Here is a 21,718-nt window from a genome sequence, read left to right as displayed (position 1 = left end):
AAAAATACTGATTTTAACCACTTAAGCCCCGAAAGATTTTACCCCCTTCCTGACCAGGGCCTATTTTGCGTTTCGGCACTGCATGACTTTATAGGACAATTGCGCATTCGTGCGACGCTGTATTTAAATGAAATTGACGTCCTTTTTTCCCACAAACAGAGCTTTCTTCTTTGATCACCTGTGCGATTTTTTGATCATGCACTATAAACAAAAAAAGAGCGACAATTTTGCAAAAATAACAATATTTTTCACATTTTTTATATAAAATTCCCCCCCAAAAAAATGTAAAAATCAAAATTTTTTAACATTTTAGTCCAATTTGTTTCCTGCTACATATGTTTGGTAAACAAAATAGCAATAAGCGTATTTTGATTGGTTTGCGCAAAAGTTATTGCGTTTACTAACTAAGGGAAAGATTTTTGTGATTTTTTATTGTTTTTTTTTTTAACGAGTAATGGTGGCCATCTGCGATTTTTTTGCGGGACTGCGACATTGCGGCAGACAGATCGGACCCTTGACTGACATTTTTGACACTTTTGGGGGTACCAGTGACATTACTACTGTAATCAGTGCTATACATATGCACTGTTACTGTAAAAATGACACTGGCAGGGAAGGGGCTAACTTTATTTGAGAAGGGGGGGGGTTAAGTGTGTCCCTAGGGGCGTGTTTCTAACTGTGATTGGATGTGGCTTGTGATGTAACGGCAGAGATCTACGGTCCTACATAGCAGGACCGTATGATCTGTGCTGTTACACAGGGGAGAATGACAGGCGGCTTTGTTTACATTAGCCGCCTGCCTTTCTCCTGGTGTAACCGACGATCGCGAGTGACAGGCGGACATCGGGTTCGCCGCTCACACGCGCGGGGGGTCCGTGAGCGAGCGGGAGCGCACCTCCAGCGGCGCGCGCTCGCTCTCTAGAGCCTCACAGGCTAACGACGTAGTACTACATCACTTTGCCTGTGAGGGGCTGACTGCCGACGTAAATCGTCGTTAGGCAGTCGGCAAGTGGTTAAGTTGTGAACAACATGTGTCAAAAATGGGCTTGGTCCTTAAGTGGTTAATAACAATATGAAAAAATACGAAAGCCAGTGCATACACCAACATTGCAATATAAATGTAAAAAATATTTTTGACAATACAATATAAGCTTACTTGAAAACTTGCCTTTCATATTGTGATTGCTTCCTGTCTGCTGGCCATCTCTTTCCACAACTTCCTGGATTTGCTTTAGAAGTATTTAGATTAATAGGAGTTGGCTAGAAATAATTCAAACACAATGTGGAAATGAATATATCATTTTACATTTGGACCACAGATACACTTTAAAAAACAATAATAAAAAAGGCAATTCTGAATTGTCTATGTCCTTGCCCTTGTGTTTTTGCTATTCTCTGCAATTGCTATTGTCCCCCCTGTGTGGGCGAACCTGTTGCTATGCTACCTTCTTAGAAAACCCAATAAAAATATTGCATGGGAAAAAAGGCAATTATTTGTGATGCACAGTACTTAGGCAAATTTAATATTTCATTCATTTTACATCTATTTAAGGTGCGGGAACAGTTATCTAATCTAATATATAAGAAATATTCTTTTGTTGTTTAAAGCGGAGTTCCACCCTGGATTTTTTTTTTTTTTTTTAATACCCCCGGGACAGTCAGGGCTAGTGCATTCCACAATGGCTAGCCTCTGATCTGTCCCGGGTTGCACTTACCTGTTAGGACAAATACTTACCTTGCAAACGTCTTGTCCAGCGCTGCCATCTCAGATGTGGGCAGCTTGAAGCCAGCGCGTCCTCTTCGGCGTCTTCTTCCGCCTTCTTTGGTCCCACGATGCTCTGCGCCGGCCCCGACGTCACTTCCGGGTCGCGCGCGTCATCCCTCTACAGTTTCTGGGCATGCCCAGAAGCTGTTTAGAAGGGGATGACGCGCGCGACCCGGAACTGACGTTGGGGGACGGTGCAGGCGCAATGATTCCTGGGAGCTATGACGTTCAGCTCCCAGGAATCATTGCAGAGCCAGGAAGTGACGACGGGCCGCGGCCGAGGAAGGAGGAAGAAGGAAGTAAGGTAAGTATATTTTCTTCGCTACGAGGTAAGTAAAAAAAAAAAAAATGTGCGATTATCCATTTCTTTTTCAGGTGACCCGGAGCGAAAAGATGGAGGTAAGTATAAAAATAGGGTGGAACTCCACTTTAACTTTTTTCTAAAGCCAAGTTCTTTTCACTGACCTTACCAATGCTATGTTGTTCACTCTAGCAGAAAAAAATAAAGGCTTATTTGTTGTGCAGTTTTGAAGACAACAGCTGTTTTGCAACAGCTTTTCAACCTCTCTACTTGTGTATTTTAGAAATCTGTCTATTTAAATCAGACATTAGCACGGGGCAGCAGTGCCCTATTGATGTACCAGAGGCGATATGAAGCGCATATGTGCTGTCTCTGTGACTCACTGCCTGAACAAAGCTTCTGTTTATGTCGTTTTAGAGCTGCGCATACAGTAATTTATGCAGACCTAACATCCTGCAGAGACAAGACAGAAAGGGATGCGATAAGCTCAAATACCCCAAAAGATAATTAGCAGCAAGTATAATGGAGGTGACCAGGATTAATGTTCAGTCTGCTCAACAAATTCCTTTTTGCTGCCTATAAACACTGGACAGTCGAGGAAAGAGGAGATAAATTGTATTTGGTCCTCAGCAGTGGTGAGGTGCTTAAGTTTCCATTTTTTTAAACATTTAACAGCAGTGGACTATGCAGTGGACTATGCAGTGGCGGCCCGTCCATTGGGGGCGCAGGGGCACCGTCCCCCCATCCATGCGTCCGGCCCCCTAATCTACATGCACGGCGCCGACGCATGGATTCCAATGTTTTTTTTTTGTTTTTTTTAAGTACGGGATTAGAGCCAGAGGCATATTTGGCAATTCGGCACTGCGTTACTTTAACGAACAATTGCGTGATCGTGCGACACTATACCCAAATTAAATTTATGTCCTTTTTTTCCACACAAATAGAGATTTTTTTTGGTGGTATTCGATCCCGTGTGCGATTTTTAATTTTTGAAAAAAAAAAAGAGCGACAATTTTGCTACATATTTTTGGTAAAAAAAATCAAAATAAGCGTATTTTGATTGGTTTGCGCAAAAGTTATCGCGTTTACTAACTACGGGAAAGATTTATGTCATTTTTATTGTTTATTTTTTTTTTTACTAGTAATAGCGGCGATCTGCGATTTTCTGTGGGACTGCCACATTGCGGCAGACAGATTGGACCCCTAACTAACATTTTTGACACTTTTGGGCGGACCAGTGACATTATTACAGTAATCAGTGCTATAAATATGCACTGTTACTGTAGTAATGACACTGGCAGGGAAGGGGTTAACACTGTTTGGGGATCAAGGGGTTAAATGTGTGCCTCATGCTTACTGACATGTGTGGGGGGAGGGGGTTGTGTGACACAGACACAGATCCCAGGTTCAGCTATGCTGAATCCTGTGATCTGTCCCTGCCTGTCACAGAGGAGATCCGCCCGCTTTGTTTACACAAGCGGCGGATTTCCTTACTCTTTCCGTGACAATCGGGGAAGAGCGGCGGTGATCACCGCATCTCCTCCCCTGGCCTGACTCCCGCTGTGTCTGAATACAGCGGGAGCGAGGCTCCGCCGGCGCGTGCGCCGCCGAGAGAGGGAGGAATCCAGCGACGTAGGTCTACGTCGCTGGACCCAGCCGAGCCGCTCTGCTGCAGTAGCAGCAACATGAGCAGTCGGCTAGTGGTTAATGTTTTTTTTTACTGCAGTCTGTAAGACATTGCACCCGTGAGTAGCAGCTGTTTGGGCAAAGCTCCGCACAGCCACACTGTTTTTAAATTGTTTTTAAACCCCCACCCACTGTCACAGGGAGGGATGATGGGGGCGAAGAGGAGGCAGGAGCTGAAGAATGTTACGGGTGGAATATGTAACACGTTCCAAATGTGAACTTTAAAGTGAAACTGCACTGCTTCTGATCACCACAAACCAAAAATTATATTTGATTCATTTGTGTTATTCAAAGCAATCTCCCCCATCCATCCATGTCCCCATGCTCTATTTTGCTGAGAAATCATTTTGAAAAACACCCCCTAGCATTTCTGGGCGTGGCATCTTGAGTAAGGGCAGATGATTCATGTATCATTTACTTCCTGAAATCCATCTGCCCTTAGCTCAGGCTTAGGCTGAGAGCCCTCCCTCCTCTCCTGAAGACTCATGGGATGTATGACATCATTTGCCTAAGCATGGAAACCAAGAAGTAACTAAAGAAATTAGATTAAAAAAAATGACAGCATTCAAAACAGCCAAACTTGGCGTTTTGAATGCTTTTAAGTGCAGAGGAGGGGTTGGGGGTCTTTTAGACCCCCAGATCCCTCCTCAAGAGTACTTGTGTAAAAAAAATAAATAAATAAATAAAATAAATTGTTTTAAAAGTCTGAAAATATCGGCAGATATCGGCCGATACCGATATGCGATGACCAAAATATCGGAATCGACAATAAAAAACTATATCAGTCGATCACTAGTTCACACATCTCCGTGGCTACTGCAGGGCGGGTTGCACAGGGGTACTGTGCGTCTTTTTAGGTCCGAATCCAAACAGAAATTTGGGCCTGATTCGTCCTTCAAACAGAGAACAGTGACACACCGGACCTGTCCCCCAAATGGAGAACAGGGACACACCAGACTTGTCCCCCCAAACAGAGAACAGGGACACACCGGACCGGTCCCCCAAACGGAGAACAGGGACACACCGGACCTGTTTAACCACTTAAGCCCCGGAAGATTTTACCCCCATTCCGACCAGGGGGTATTTTGCGATTCGGCACTGCGTGACTTTAACGGACAATTGCGCGGTCGTGCGACGCTGTACCTAAACGAATTTGGCGTCCTTTTTTTCCCACAAACAGAGCTTTCTTTTGGTGGTATTTGATCACCTGTGCGATTTTTTGATCATGCGCTATAAACAAAAAAAGAGCTTAAATTTTGCAAAAATAGCAATATTTTTCACATTTTTTTATATGAAATTCCCCCCAAAAAAATGTAAAAATCAAAATTTTTTAACATTTTCGGCCAATTTGTTTTATGCTACCTATGTTTGGTAAAAAAAAATCGCAAAAAGCGTATTTTGATTGGTTTGCGCAAAAGTTATCGCGTTTACTAACAAAGGGAAAGATTTTTGTCATTTTTGTTGGTTTTTTTTAAACGCGTAATGGCGGCGATCTGCGATTTTTTTTGCGGTACTGCGACATTGCGGCGGACAGATCGGACCCTTGACTGACATTTTTGACACTTTTGGGGTTACCAGTGACATTTCTACAGTAATCAGTGCTATATATATGCACTGTTACTGTAAAAATACACTGGTAGTGAAGGGGTTAACTTTATTTGGGAGGGAGGGGCTGTGTGTGTCCCTAGGGGCGTGCTTTCTACTGTGATTGGCTGTGGCTTGAGCTGTAAGGACACTGATCAACGGATCTACATAGTAGATCCATGTGATCAGTGTCTTTACAGCGAGGAGAATGACAGGTGGCTTGTTTACACAAGCTGCCTGACATTCTCCCTCTCCCCCGCCGATCGCCGAGTGGCCGGCGGACATCGGGTCCGCTGGTCACACGCGCGGGGGGGTCCGTGACCACGCGGGAGCGGGAGCGGGAGCGCGCTCGCTCCCTAGACCCTCACAAGCAAGCAACGTAGCCCTACGTTAGTTTGCCTGTGAGGGGCTGACCGCCGACGTAGATAGTCGTGCGGCGGTCGGCAAGTGGTTAACCGCATATGGTTGAATAAAACCCAAGCTTTCATGCTCGCTCTGCAAAAATATGCCACAATCCTTAGACTCACAGATTACTCAAAGGAATATTTTTAAATGAATTGAATACATTTCTTTGCACAGGGATGAGACAAACCAACACTGATAGGGATGATTACGTGATCATTTTTTAATGTAAAAACGTTATCCCAAAAAGAAAAAAACTGTTTGTTGTAAACGCTTATAAAGTGTTAGTTGGAGTTAGACTTCAGTTTGTTAGTGTATTTATACTTACTAGTACATCTAACACTCCCCTCCCCCCAGACTGAAAATGTTACTGTCCAAATCTACCCCCTGTGCTCCTTCATCCAGAGCAGGGGCACTCTAATAGTGGAGGTGTGTTACTGGCCAGATCACCAAGTAAAAGAAGAGGGGGGAAAAGCCTAAAAAAAAAAAAAAATCATGCAGCCACCACATCTAATGATTGGTAAGCTTCAATAAATTACATTTTGGGTTTAATACCATGTGAAATACAACCTAACATTTAGAATGTGGAGGTGAAGGCTATATAGCAAACATAGTACTATGGATGTTGCCTAACTTAGTGCAAATAGTAGCACTGTAAGAGGGACCAGGACTATGTAGCGCAAAGCATAGCTTGTAAGTGAGTAAATGTTGCCTTATGTTGGTGGTGAGTGATACCTTAAAGCTATCCTGTTAAGTTATAAAATATCCTGCTGAAAATGTCCTGCAAGAGAAGAGCTCTTACAATATATTCCCCTGTTTGGAACCCAAAAGTGTTGTGTGACCAAAATGCCTTACAGGGCCCAAAGCATTATAATGGAGGGGAGGTGGGAGACATTGGCCACTGGAGAGGTGAGTATAAGTGCTCTCCTCTTGCATGGAATTTTAAGTAGGACTTTTTGTAACCTAATAGGGTCAGTTTCTACATATTGGTGGTCAGTGATTAGTGTGCCCCCTTACCTTGCTGCACTATGTGTCCCCTTTACATTGTTTCTTAGTGTGTTCCCTATTGCTGTTGCAGTGTGTACAACTTTGTGTTGCTGCTCCATGTGCCTCCCTTTGTTGCTGCACAGTACGCTTCCCCTTTTGTTGCTGCTCAGTGTGCCTCTTCTTTTCTTGCTTCTCTGTGTGCCCCCCTTTTGATGCTGCTCAATGTGCCCCTTTTTTGCTACTTCAGTGGCCCCTTCCTTTTAGTTGGCAGCAAGTGTCAGCATCCTTATTGTTTACCTACCTCAAAGATCTGCAGAGGCCCCACATTGCTTTTTCCGAACTTTGGCGTCTATTGCTGACATTAGAACTATAGAGACATGGATAGCCCTCCACCCAATTTTACCTGCATAGAACAGAACAAGTCAGTCAGCTTACCTGTTCAATGAGGGATTTGGTGAAAACAATCAAATGTGCAAATAGCCCTAACTTCCCTTCTAAATGATTTACATCAAATTTGATCAAACTGGGTAGATCGACCAAGGCTGAAAATTATTACTAGTTTGCATCGATTGTAACACCAAGGTACTTTGCTTATAATTGTGATCACATTTCGATCACTCATATTATGAGATTACATTGTGGAAACGTAGATGCAATCGATAATTTGGGATTGTATTTTAACTATCTATCAACATCCACTTCCCCCGAGTGTGGTATATCAAATGGGTTGTCAATTATAGATTGATTACTCCTATCAGAAGGGAGCAACCAAAAATAAATAGATAATTTATTAAAGTGTTTATGGCCACCACAAAAATGGCTTGCTCTGTTTGGTTGTGGTAGGTGCCAGGGGTCTATCAATGCCTAAGAGATGCTGGTTTTGATTCAGCATGCTTCTTGCCTCTCCAGAAATGAATTAACAGTTTTGCTTGGAATTACTAAACATTTTTTTTCTAATTTTTTTTTTTTAGCATTAAAAAATTTGTTCTTGAATTGACTAATGACCACACAGGTAGCTGCTGCGGGTAGAATAGTACTCAGGGCTGGTGCAAGAAATGTTGACACCCTAGGTGAAACCTCATTTTGCTGCCCCACTGGCTCCGCTCCTAAAGCCATCCCCTTTGCCCTGCCCAATAAACTTAGACATAAGGCCCACATTTCTAAACTGCCAATCAAGGACCCCCCCCATCCCAAAAAAAAGATGATTTTAAAGCCCTCGCTGTCAATATAATCTCTCACTCCTTTCTCTCCTGCATGGCTATCTATATCACAGAGCGCTAGGATGACGTGACGTCACTTTAGAGCAGCAGTCCCCAACCTTTTTGGCATGGGGGACCGGCTTTGTGAAAGAAAGTTTTGCCATGGACATGGGGGAGAATGTAGTCTCAGGGTTGACAGGGAATTCGGCGGTGGGTGATTTTTCAGGGCAATGGCTGGTGTTATCACTTAAATCATCCGACATCATGCTTGATATGGTGTCAGGATGTTTGAACCACATTATTTCTATTAATACATTGTAATATATAATAAAATAGTTCAACTCACCATAATGCAGAATCCGCGGAAAGTGAACCCTGAGCTTGTCATATGCCACCAGATGTAACTTGTCACTTGCCACCATCGCCTGCCACCAGATGCAGTGTGTCACTTGCCACTGTCACCTGCCACCAGATGCAGCTTGTCATTTGCCACTGTTGCCTGACACCAGATGCAGCTTGTCACTTGCCACGTCACCTGCCACCAGATGCAGTGTGTCACTTGCCACCGTCACCTGCCACTAGATATAGCATGTCACTTGCTATTGTCACCTGCCACCAGATGCAGCTTGTCACTTGCCACCGTCACCTGCCACCAGATGCAGCGTGTCACCATTGCCTGCCACCAGATGCTGCATGTTACCATTGCCTGCCACCAGATGCAGCGTGTCACTATTCCCTGCCACCAGATGGTGCGTGTCACCATTAAATACAATAAAATAGTTAAACTCACCATAATGCAGAATCAGCAGGAACCCTGAGTTTGTCACGTGCCACTAGATGCAGAGTGTCACTTGCCACCGTTGTCTGCCACCAGATGCAGCATGTCACATGCCACTGTTGCCTGCCACCAGATGCAGCATTTCACTTGCCACCATCACCTGCCACCAGATGCAGCATGTCACTTGCCACTGTCACCTGCCACCAGATGCAGCTTGTCACTTGCCACCAGATGCAGCGTGTCACCATTGCCTACCACCAGATGCAGCATGTCACCATTGCCTACCACCAGATGCAGCATGTCACCATTGCCTGCCATCAGATCCAGTGTGTCACTTTTGCCTGCCACCAGATGGAGCGTGTCACCATTACCTGCCACCTGATGCAGTTTGTCACTTGCCACCCGCAGCCTGCATTGTTCCTCTTCACCCATAGCCTGGCTCTATCTCCCTCCACTTCAGCTGGGCATGCTGAGGGCTGCAGTTTACCCCAGTCCTTGTGACTATATGTCCTATGATCCTCTCTGCTCCTTTTTGATTGTATTTTTGCACCCGGCCAATAGGTAGGAGAGGGGAGAAACATTGGTGGCTGTACTGGCAAGCGCCGCTCCCTAGTACACAGCAGCACGAGGAGGAGAGGGAAGGGGGAAAGAAGAGCCCAAAGCTGCTCTCTCTCCACACAGCGCTCTGATCTCCTGCTGTTCTACTCCCCGATGCTGACAGAAGGAGGAAGGGAGAACAGGCAGGAAACACACAGCAGCGGCTCGAGCAGGGGGGGAAGAGGGGCGTCAAAGTTTCTCCTCCTCGGACCATCATTTGCCAGTGGAGAGAGCAAGCAGGAGGGGGATCTGCGGCACCCGCTGGGCAAATTAGTGAACCGCCTCTTCCCATAAGGACACCACTGAGCGCCGCCCTTGGCTGATGTGTGCTCTAGGCTGGCACTTACCTTGCCTATGGATGGCGCGGCCCTGATATTATTTTACCCATCTATCCCAGGTAATAAAGTCATCATTCAAAGATGTAGATGTGGTTCACTCTCCAATAAGGGCTCACTGGTTTGCCCCAGGTTCTTACCCAGATTAGGGTAGCAGTAGCTAGGCACATTGAGCTCTTCTGGCTCAAAGAACAGCCTAGGGGTTTGCCTTTTTGGAATCTATTGCAGGATAGAGCATAGGAAGCTGTGTAATACTCTATGAACACTGAGCTATAAATTGAGGATACTCTTCACTGTAATACTACTTCTTAGTACAGTTCCTCCAGTGAAGGCCAAGAAAATGGACAACACTGCGGTGCCTTTAGTAATTTCCCAGGCCAGGAAAACACTAGTATTGATGTGTTAGGAATAGCAGCGGCAACAGTCACTTGGATCCTTCACTCAGGTCTGCACTCACAATGTCCCTCGATACATGGATGCCTCATTCCAATATAAATTCAGTGAATCTTCCAGACTAGATCCTCAGTGAAATCCCTCGCCTACATTTAGAGTTGTTTTATTTTTAAAGCAGAACAAGCCCCCCCCCCCCCCAGTTCTGCCACAGCTGGGACCTTGATGACCACTGGTAAAACCTTCTGCTGGGCTGCCCAGAAGGGCAGCAGTCCTTCAGGCTGGGAACCTTTCCTACTGGGCAAGAACAAGCCTGCGCCAGATCCCAGATTATTTATGTGCTCTGCATCCACCTACTGGGCAAATCCCCCCAGGGATTGGCTAAAACCCATAAATATTCAGGATACCTATTTGACCTGCTCAACTCCTATGTTCTGGAGCAATCCAGAAGGCAGGAAGGAATATCAAAGCCTGCAGCCTGTGGGACCCTGATCAGTCTAAACAATCAGAAGCTGCTCTATTGATTACAGAAAAGCAAAAAAAAAACAAAAAAAACAAATGTACCTAGCAGCCTATCTAGGAGGGTTCTTCATCAATCCAAAAAAAAAAAAACGTATTCCAGTTATGAATCAATGATAAAATGATTAAACATATTTTACATGGAACCAACATAAGTACCTGAATCTCTTTTGATATCCGCCATCTGTAATCTCCTGCAAAACAAGCTGTGAGAATGCAGGCCAAAACCCTGAGTAAATTATGCGCAGCGGCTTTGCACATGTGAACATGCTTACAGGATCAGAGAACAAAGGAATGATCTTAGTATACTGCAGTTCTGTTCTTTGTCTAATCACAGGCTAGGGTGAGTTCTGCACCAGGCTGTATTGCTTATCTCCAGTATACTTTGATAGGACGACCAGGCTATGCTGTCTGGCAGGGATATCTCGATCCCAAAACAGAATCGTAAAATGTTCATGTGTATATTCCTCTTTCTATACAATAGACATGTGGAGGTTAATACTTAAAGTTCAGCTTTAAGACATGATTAAAATGATAAAAAGTAGACGATGCCTCCTTAGCTAAGATGAATTACACCTTTAGTAGGAGGGAGGAACTATTTTTGAAGCTTCATCAAAATATGTCCACCGGCAATATAGAATGGCTTATTCCGTTCTTTTCTCATTATGTTTTGCGTGTATGCTGCTGTGTAATATTCCAATAAATCAGTTCTGTATGAAAGGTAATGTTATCTGCATACAGTATTGAGATTTACAGTTTTTTATATCGAAATGATTGATCGCTGACAGTTCACTTATTTTACCTCTCTTCACGTTTTTCTGCTCTTTACAGGAAATTTCCCAACAGGAATTGGGAAGAGTGTTACTAAACACTTTGGAGATATGCAGGGAACCCCAGCAAGGTAAGAACATCCTTATGTACTGGATTTGTTATCTTTTACAAGCAAGTTATCACTATCTCATGATTTGTTATTTCATTTTAATGATTTAAATTGTATGTCCAGCCAAAACATTTTTTTTTTTTCATTTTGTACAACATGGGAAAGGATTAGTCTCCCCCTTCAGGTTATTACTTCTATATGGGGCTTAATTCAAGAGATTTCCCCTCTTTCCTGGCTTGTTTAAAATATCAGACATTAAGGTAGGGGAAATCTGCAACAGGGACAATGGATAGAATTAAATCACCCAATTTGTCGGGGGGTGGAGGAGCTCTTTTCTTTCTGTGAGGATGCTGGTGCATGGGGGTTGGTCCAGTGCTGTCACATGGCTTGAAGATTACACAGTCAACGTTAAAAAAGAAAAAAGAGCATCAAATGATCATCTCAAGCGTCCAAAATTATTTATTGCTAATTATTTGTGACAATTAGATGGCAAAGAACAGCTGACGGGTTTCAGGGGCCAAAAATCCCCCTTCACGGAGGCCTTGACAATGTAGCAAAAAGGTATCTTTTAAGCTCAAAGCAAAGGGATTAGTTATAACTCTCTGATAGGGGGAAGTATTAATAGGCCTCACTTGGCTTTGGTTATAGAGGCAGGCACAATTGCACATCAGTCCTTTCTTCTGTAGTAGAGTTATATTTAGGAACCTTCGCTATGAGTCTACCCTGTCCAAACATTGATGAGAAGAGATGTATGGCCCCAGAAACGCGTTGACTATCCTTTGGTGTTCTGTTGTCACGTGTAAATAATAATAAAGGATTTTGGTGCACTATTTATTTTTGTTTTTCATGTGAACTTGTTGGTGACCCACTTTTTTGGTGAGTCTCTTTGACTATGCTTTTGTGGAGAGCTGCCAAAGTCAAACCATTAGGCATTACTAGGAATTCCTCGTTATGAGTCAAGGATCTGTGTTCAGCGCCTAACTCCACCTTTTGTCTGAGCTTACATAGAGTATTGTTTCCTGAATGGAGCAGCAGGGGAGTGAAGGAAAGGTGAGCATGTGAAGCTATGGGGGACCTGTATGGGTAAATAACAGGTTGCATTCACCGTTATAAAGGAAAAGGGAATTTGCACTTTAATTGGTGGGTTTTTAAAAAAAATATCAGTGCAGTCATCAAAGCTCTGTAGAGTGCTAACTCTAGAGCAGTGGTCTCCAAACTGTGGCTCAGGGGCCTGATTCGGACCTTTGCTTGCCTTTATGCAGCCCTCGGGGCACTATTTATCCTATTGACACCAACAATGGTGGGCATAATTCTTGCCAATGACACCAACAATGGGGAACTGCAGTGGTCTCCAAACTGTGGCTCTGGGGCATGATTCGGATCTTTGCTTGCCTTTATGCAGCCCTCGGAGCACTATTCATCCTATTGACACCAACAATGGTGGGCATAATTCTTGCCACTTACACCAACAATGGGGAACTATTGCTCCTACTGACACCAACAATGGAACTACTTCTCTCACTGACACTAATGATGGGGCATGATTCCTCCCACTAAAGATGGGGCATTATTTACTCCCAAGACATTTTCAACTCCCACTGACCACAGTTCGGCCCCCCTAAAGTCTGAAGGATAGTTAATTGGTCCTTTGATTAGAAAGTTTGGAGACCCCCTGCTCTAAAGCTTTAAAACAAGTTACATGGATTCTAGCATAGGAAGATGAATGAAATGAGAAACAGATGGAGAGATACATTTCCAGAGTTCTGGGGGCGCTCCAGATTCTGTGATTTTTAATTTCGAGGAATTAGGTCTGCCAGCTTGGCCATTTAAATCCACACGTGTAGTAAATGCACATATGGCTCACATACATAGCATTAATGAATGTGTGTGCTGCTTGCTTTGCCACTGTTACTGTGCAAGCATATAACATTCATGTGCGCTGATTTGCTTTGTAGTCACGTGTAGACACATGGCTGACCAGTTTAAACATTTGACCTAGAAAGCCTATGAGGAAATCAGGGAATTTATCTGGAGTGTTTCATGTCGGAGGAGCGGAGAGGTTTCCAAGGCTACATTGGACAGAAGATATTTGTATGCAGTGTGGTTCAGAGATTATTCACAACGGTACCAGAATAATCTGTAATGCAGTCCAATATCTTCTACTGACCTACTGGCTTTTATTGCCTAAACGACATTGGGGATTTAAGAAGAGATCACATACATGCAGCTGTTTGTTTAAATCACGTTATATAAATTGATACAGCTGTTATGGGATTGGCATGCTACTGGTTGGAGAGAGAGAAGGTAGTAGTCTTATCCTTTTATGTCCTTTAGGCCCTGTTCACACTATTGTGCTGTGATAAAACACACATTACCGGATTGATGTGATGTTGTGCTATTCATTGAGACGCATCTATGTTACTACGCAGCACAACATGTATTGTGCTGCCGGAAATACTGTATGTGCATTTTTTGGTGCTCTTTGGTGTGTTAGGTAGCCTAGTCAAATGAATGGGCTGTCATAACCCAATGCGCATTAAAGCACGGCTTAACCACTTTAAGACGGAAGGATTTGCCCCTTAATGACCAGGCCACTTTTTTTTAACTGGCACTGCGTGATTTTAACTGACAATTGTGCGGTCGTGCGACGCTGTACCCAAACAAAATGTACGTCTTTTTTCCCACAAATAGAGCTTTCTTTTGGTGGTATTTTATCTCCTGTGCGATTTTTATTTTTTGCGCTATACACAAAAAAATAGCGACAATTCTGAAAAAAAATCAATATTTTTCACATTTGATATATAACTTTCCCCCCAAAAAAATGTAAAAATCTAAATTTTTTAACATTTTAGGCCAATTCTGCTACATATTTTTGTTAAAAAAAATAGCAATAAGCGTATTTTGATTGGTTTGCACAAAAGTTATTGCGTCTACTAACTACGGGAAAGATTTGTGTAATTTTTATTGTTTTTTATTTTTTACTAGTAATGGCGGCGATCTGCGAATTTTTGCGGGACTGCGACATTGCGGGGGACAGATCGGACCCCTGACTGACATTTTTGACACTGTTGGGGGGACCAGTGACATTACTACAGTAATAAGTGCTAAAAATATGCACTGTTATTGTAATAATGACACTGGCAGGGAAGGGGTTAACATTGTGGGTGATCAAGGGGTTAAATGTGAGCCTAGGGGAGTGATTCTAACTGTGGGGTGGGACGTGGCTTGTGAAATGACCATAGAAACCTGTGTTCCTATATAGAAGGATCACAGGGGCTCTATGATCATTCCAGGGAGAAGAACTTCTCTCTCAGCGGGGAATGATCGTGGGTGTCAGGCGGCAAACGGAGCCGTCTGCCCCGTGCATCGGAGTCCCTATTGACAAACGGAGGTGGGAGCGCGGCCTCCTGCTCACGACCGCTGTACAGTTACGGCGGTTTGGGCAGGAGTGGCTGCCTGCTGCAGTACATCTGCGGCGGGCGGTCGTAAAGAGGTTAAATGAGAAGTGCGAGATTAAAAAAAAAAAAAAACATTCATTCTCACCTAGGTGGATGCAGCATTGGTCTGATGCTGCATCTGTACCCTGCTGCCTCTACACTGAGAACTGAGTGATCAAAGGCTGCTGATCACTCAGGTCCCCTCTGAGCACAGAATGGTGACTGTCAGTTACTGCTCTGTGCTCTGCCCCTCCAGCACTCACTAGAGCTCTGGGCTGAGCAGGGCACACGGTGAGAGGCTGAGCCGGCTGCTGGTCAGGCATTTGGAGGGATCCTGACAATATTGCCAAGAAAGCAACTCTCTTGCGCTCAGGTGTTATGCTTGAGGGAAGAAAGTGTGTCTTAATCTTTATTGACAGCACATAGAGTCTTGCTGCCCTCTCAGGACCATGGGTTTTCACAAGTGCTAGAAGACATCGAAAACAAGAGAAAGGTGCACCAACCTAGTGCAATTCCATTAAAAATATTTATTAAAGAATAGAACGTGATGCACATTATACTCACAAATGCACGTAATAAATACACGTCAAAACACAATGTAGACAAGTCGTTTCAAGGACTGCTGGACTACCACAACGGTGTAAGGAGACCAGATGGTGTCCGTGATGGCTAGGCTGACGCGTTTCAAGGGAGAACCCCCTTCCTCAAAGCCAAAAGAGCAAATGACCCACCGTACATTTATATACTCTTTAGGATGTAATCTGGACCACCCTCATTGATAGGCCCCAACCCTCATACATCACTAGTGGTATGTGTCACTTCAGGAACCAATTCACAGTTCTTCAGGAACCAATTCACAGTTTGACATCCACCCTCTGAGACAGGAATGACTCATAACGTGCAATAAGACAATTTGCAGTACATGCATAAAAATATATATATTCATTATATTGTCGAGATCCCTGTAGACTCTGAACCGACTCTGTGACATCAGACTACAACAGGCTTTAGCCTGTTGTTGGCTGGATTTTTGTTGAAGGAATGCAGAACTATGTGCACTCCTGTGACCTACAGGAGAAGTAGGGACAACAGTATAAACAGGGCTTCACAGTTTTTGAGCTGGACCTGCATATTTTCATCACAGAGGCTCCTAACTCAGGAAGAGGTGAGTTTTCAGCAGGGGGTAAGTGTTCAGAGAGGTTTTTGTCTTAAAGCGGTATCCCAAAAGCAAACATTTATTATACTGCAGCTTACGAATGAATAAATGTGATGGCTGCATTTGTTTTCTTTGTAGGCTTTTTTGTCTTTTATTTTCACCTGGTGATTTGGCCAGTAAGTCAGTTTTCTTCAACAGAACAAGCTCTCCTGCAAATGTATTAGTTAAGTGTGTTGGGACAAACCATTTACCACGGATAGGGGGTGCTTACAATAATCAGCTTTTATTTATTCATGTAAAACCTTTATCCCCCAAAAAAATCCTTGTGTAACTGCAGTGTCAGCTGGTGTTTGGGTTTGATTTAATTTTTAGCCTGCTAGTACATTTAACACTCCCCTCTCCCCAGATTAACCACTTGCTGCCTGTATATGTTACATATACGGGGACAAGGTGGCCTGCTGCCCTGGATCACGTACCTAGTACAGGATCCAACACTTCCTGGTTGTAGGCGCGCATGCGCGCTGCCGGTCACCCACTCCCACTGTATATATTACACAGCGGGGGCTGATCGATGGGTACCGTGGACTTGATGTCCACCGGCACCCGTCGATCCTTCGGTATACAAGCAGAACAGCGAAGCAGGGACACAGATCCATGCTATCCCCTTTCACACAGTACACAAACACTGGCTAGGCACACAGTTAACCCTTTGATCGCCTTACTTGTTAACGCCTTCCCAGCCAGTGTCCTTAGTACAGTGACAGTGGATATTTTTTAGCACTGATCATTGTATTAGTGTCACTGGTTCCCAAAATAGTGTCAGTTAGTGTCCAGCTGTCCACCGCAATATCACAGTCCCGCTATAAGTCACTGATCGCCACCATTACTAGTTAAAAAAAAATCCCTTAGTTTGTAGACGTTATAACTTTTGCGCAAACCAATCAATATATAATAATAATTGGGATTTTGTTTGCCAAAAATATGTAGCAGAATACATGTTGGCCTAAAATGATGAAGTCATTTGATTTTTTATTGGATATGTTTTATAGCAGAAAGTTACAAATATATTTGTGGGGGGGGGGGGGGGAATGACATTTTATTTGGGTACAGCATTGAATGACCACGCAATTGTCAGGTAAAGAAACGCAGTGCCGTATTGTAAAAAATGGCCTGGTCACAAATGGGGGTAAATCCTCCGGAGCTGAAGTGGTTAACAATGCTGCTGTCTAAAGGTGCCCCCTGTTCTCCTTTATCCAGAGTGGGGCGTTCTAATACAGGAGGTGTGTTACTGACACAGGGAGGGAAAAAGGCTAAAAAGAGTAAAAGAATGCAGCCACCATATCTAATGATTGGTAAGCTGCAATATAATACATTTTTGGTCTTGGGTTTATAACTGCTTTAAAATCAGTCCTACTTTAAAACAAACAGCATAAATCCTAATATCCACGCATGTTCCAGTTACAGTGGCATGAAAAAGTATTCATACCCCTTGAAATTCTCCACATTTTGTCATGTTACAACCAAAAATGTGAATGTATTTTCTTGGGATTTTATGTGATAGACCAACACAAAGTGACACATAATTGTGATGTGGAAGGAAAATGATAAATGTTTTTCAAAATTATTTACAAATAAATATCTGAAAAGTGTGGCGTGCATTTGTATTCAGCTCCCTTTACTCTGATACCCCCCAACAAACATCTATTGGAACCAATTACCTTCAGAAGTCACTTAATTACAGAGATGTATAGTAACTAAGTAGAACTACTTCACTACTGTACTTAAGTACCAAAAGGTATCTGTACTTTCCTAGAGTAGAATTTTTTTCTCCTACTTCCACTTTTACTTCACTACATTTTTTCGATGATTTCAATACTTCTACTCCGATATTGTTTTTTGTGCTGCATAGTTACTCGTTACAATTATAAAAATTACCACTGCCAGAACAGTAGATGGCAAGTTTCATGAAGTTCAAAAAAATGTGTATAATGTCATGTGTAAATCAGCGCATACGAAAATAAATGCTACTGTATGTACAAATAAAATGGTCTACATATCTGCTGTTAAGGAGAAAGAGAACCTCCCCCAACCAAGGAGAGTCACAAGCGTACATAGACCTTTTTTCTGGTAAGAGGCTGATTTAGCTTTTTTCACTGGAAGTTGAGAGCACAGGTTTTGCAGTTTTGTTTCACTGGAAGAGTCTATTTGAATATTATTTTGCACTTCCCTTCATCCGCCGGGTAAGGGGGAAATCCACAAGGTGGTGGGAGTCTGCACCTATTTGGAATAGCACCTGTTTGATTCCTGCACCTTTGAAAATATATTCATCTTGTTTTGTCACATACAGTATATATGGTGTTATGGTATTATGGAATTATATATATATATATATATATATATATATATATATATATATATATATATGGACTTTTTATTGACTTTGATTTCATACACTCTTCCTTTATTTCATTATTGGAATATATTGTTGTATATCACATTGGTTTATATATGATTTTGCGCACCAATAAGCTGTGGAGAAAAAAAACATGCAGGAAAGAGAAGGAGGGATACTTTAAAGGGAAAAGAAAGAGAGGGACATACTTTATCTGTTTTTGTTTACAAAAAGTTACAGCCAAAGGAATTGTGATTGTCCTTTAGGTTAATCATTTAAAATAATAAAAAACAATATGATGTTCAAACTTTTGACTTCTTTCTTTAATAACTACATAACACAGTACTTGTACTTTCACTTTCAGTACTTGAGTAGTAAATTTTTTTCTAAAAACTACTGGTACTTTTACTTTCAGTGCTTGAGTAGCAAAATTTAAAAAAAAAACTACTTGCAATACTTAAGTACAAAAAATGTTGAATACTTTAGTACTTCTACTCAAGTCACTTTTTGATAGAGCACTTCCACTTCTACTCAAGTCACTTTTTGATCGAGCAATTGTACTTTTACTCAAGTATGGGTTTCGAGTACTTTATACAAGTGTGCTTAATTAGTAAATAGAGTGCATCTGTGTGTAATTTAATCTCAGTATAAATACAGCTATTCTGTGAAGCCCTCAGAGGTTTGTTAGAGAACCTTAGTGAACAAACAGCATCATGAAAGCCAAGGAACACACAGATCAGGGATAAAGTTGTGGAGAAGTTTAAAGCATGATTAGGTTATAAAAAAATATCTCAAGCTTTGAACATCTCATGTTCAATCCATCATCTGAAAATGGAAAGAGTATGGCACAACTGCAAACCTACCAAGACATAGCCATCCAAGGAGAGCATTAATCAGAGACGCAGTCAAGAAGCCCATGATAACTCTGGAGGAGCTGCAAAGATCCACAGCTCAGGTGGGAGAATCTGTGCACAGGACAACTATTAGTCGTGTACCCCACAAATCTGGTCTTTATGGAAGAGTGGCAAGAAGAAAACCATTCATGAAAGAAAGCCATAAGAAGTCCTGTTTGCAGTTCGCGATAATCCATGCAGGGGACCCAAGAAACATGTGGAAGAAGGTGCTCTGGTCAGTTCAGACCAAATTTAACTTTTTGGCTTAAAAGCAAAACGCTATGTGTGGCGGAAAACTAACACTGCACATCACCCTGAATACACCATCCCCACCGTGAAATATGGTGGTGGCAACATCATGTTGTGGGGATGCTTTTCTTCAGCAGGGACAGGAAAGCTGGTCAGAGTTGGTGGGAAGATGGATGGAGACAAATACAGGGCAATCTTAGAAAAAAACTTGTTGGAGTCTGCAAAAGACTTGAGACTGGGGCGAGGCTCACCTTCCAGCAGGACAGTAACCCTAAACTTACAGCCAGAGCTACAATGGAATAATTTAGATCAAAGCAAAATAATGTGTTAGAATGGCCCAGTCAAAGTCTAGATCTAAATCCAATTGAGAATCTATGACAAGACTTGAAAACTGCTGTTCACAGATGCTCTCTATCCAATCTGACAGAGCTTGAACTATTTTGCAAAGAAGAACGGGCAAAAATGTCAGTCTCTAGATGTGCAAAGCTGGTAGAGACATACCCAAAGAGACTTGCAGCTGTAATTGCAGTGAAAGATGGTTCTACAAAGTATTGACTCAGGAGCTGGATACAAATGCATGCCACACTTTTCACATATTTATTTGTAAAAAATGTTGAAAACTACTTATTATTATTCTATTTATTTATTATTCTTCCACTTCACAATTATGTGCCACTTTGTGTTGGTCTATCACATAAAATCCCAATAAAATACATTTATGCTTTTGGTTGTAACATGACAAAATGTGGAAAACTTCAAGGGGTATGAATACTTTTTCAAGGCACTGTATATGCATTCTTAGACAGTCCATTGTAATTACAGTCACTCAGAAATGATTTACACCTTCGATCCTCTTCCTACTGGAGGCAGCAGGAATGAGCGGTACAGAACGACGGCAAGAGGCCACAGTACTAAAAGCCATACTTAATCTGTCAGTGGGAAAATGATCCAAAAAGCATGTCAAAGTAAATTTTATGAACTTCCAGGCTTTGGCAGGTGCTGTTTTTTAAGAACTTTATATCAAAATAATGTCTTTATTGAGGAAAGTCGGAATGTGATCTTTATTGTAATTTCAGCAGACTGAGGTTGCACGTGAAATGCCACAGATAATTTGTCACATTTTCTGCATTGTTCAAACCCTTTTTTTTTTTTTTCTAGGGAAGGAACATATTTATGAAGTCTTGGACACTTTGAGTCATGAACTGTCAGTCTGTGAGCTACTCCAGAGCCAACAGGAGAATAAAGACAGCAAAGCGCCATCGTTGGCCAACTCACTAGTCATCTCTTGTTGAACAACAGCGCCACCTACAGCCCCTTCATGAATGTACACCTCTGAATAGGGTCTATCTTTTATCAAAGCCTTTGAGTTTGTGATAAGCACAGACCAGCTCTAATCCATCTGCCTCAAGCTGCTCTCCAGGATCTGAATCACACCATGTCAAAGCGATGCATTGTGGGTAGAGTCAAATAAATAAGCTCATGAAACATTTTCATTTGTTGACACAGATAAAATTTATTTATATAGTCCTACCTGCCGGTGCTCCGTGTGGCTGAACAGAGCTCATCATTCAGCAGTTCAATAATAGTCGAGTGGGGAGCAGCATCAATTGGAATAATTTCCGGAATAAAATGAAAACACAGCAATAAAAATGACGGATTCCCCAGGCCAGGTGTGACAGTCTGCAGTATTGCAGCAAGGACGGCCTAGCTAATAAACTTACAGATCAACAGTTTACACGTCCAAGACTAATGTAAGGGATGATATACATGGTCTGCCGAACAGATCAATAAATCTCACAAATTGCTCTGGTTGAGGTATAGGTGTAAAATCTGATTGATTAGGAGAAAAAATGAATGTGATGCTTTATTTTGAGCTATTGCTTGAATCTGTTTTTCATATGTGTCGTATTTCAGGATACACGATAAGGGGGTATTGTAAGAAACTGATGTTATGCTCTATTTTTTTTTTTATTAATACTAAACTCCAGGCAAACAGTTAATAGAGTTGCAATACATATAAAAAGGTAGTAGTTCTACCTGCAAAAAGTTCTGTATTTCTATCTATCCAGTCCTGAGATTTACTCAGCTCCGCCATAAAGCAGAACCAGGTTGATGACACCACTTTACAAGCAGATGTAAACCCAACTCGATAACATTTAGTTAGCTAA

General features: G+C 42.4%; 1 protein-coding gene across 1 annotated transcript in view; it reads left to right on the top strand.

The window, feature by feature from the left end:
• EFCC1 (EF-hand and coiled-coil domain containing 1) overlaps positions 1-21,486 on the top strand; it is a 246,135-nt gene extending 224,649 nt beyond the window's left edge. The window contains exons 7-8 of the mRNA XM_082265482.1: positions 11,375-11,444; positions 20,709-21,486. Of these exons, the coding sequence (XP_082121608.1) occupies positions 11,375-11,444; positions 20,709-20,842 (204 nt within the window). The 3' untranslated portion in view covers positions 20,843-21,486. The remainder of the gene's footprint in view (positions 1-11,374; positions 11,445-20,708) is intronic.
• Positions 21,487-21,718: the final 232 nt, after the last annotated feature.

The sequence above is a fragment of the Pelophylax lessonae genome (assembly GCF_965119305.1).
Source record: "Pelophylax lessonae genome assembly, chromosome: 8".
Classification (NCBI taxonomy): Eukaryota; Metazoa; Chordata; class Amphibia; order Anura; family Ranidae; genus Pelophylax; species Pelophylax lessonae.
The sequence above is the reverse complement of the archived record's forward strand: the minus strand, read 5'-3'. Positions and strand labels throughout refer to the sequence as shown.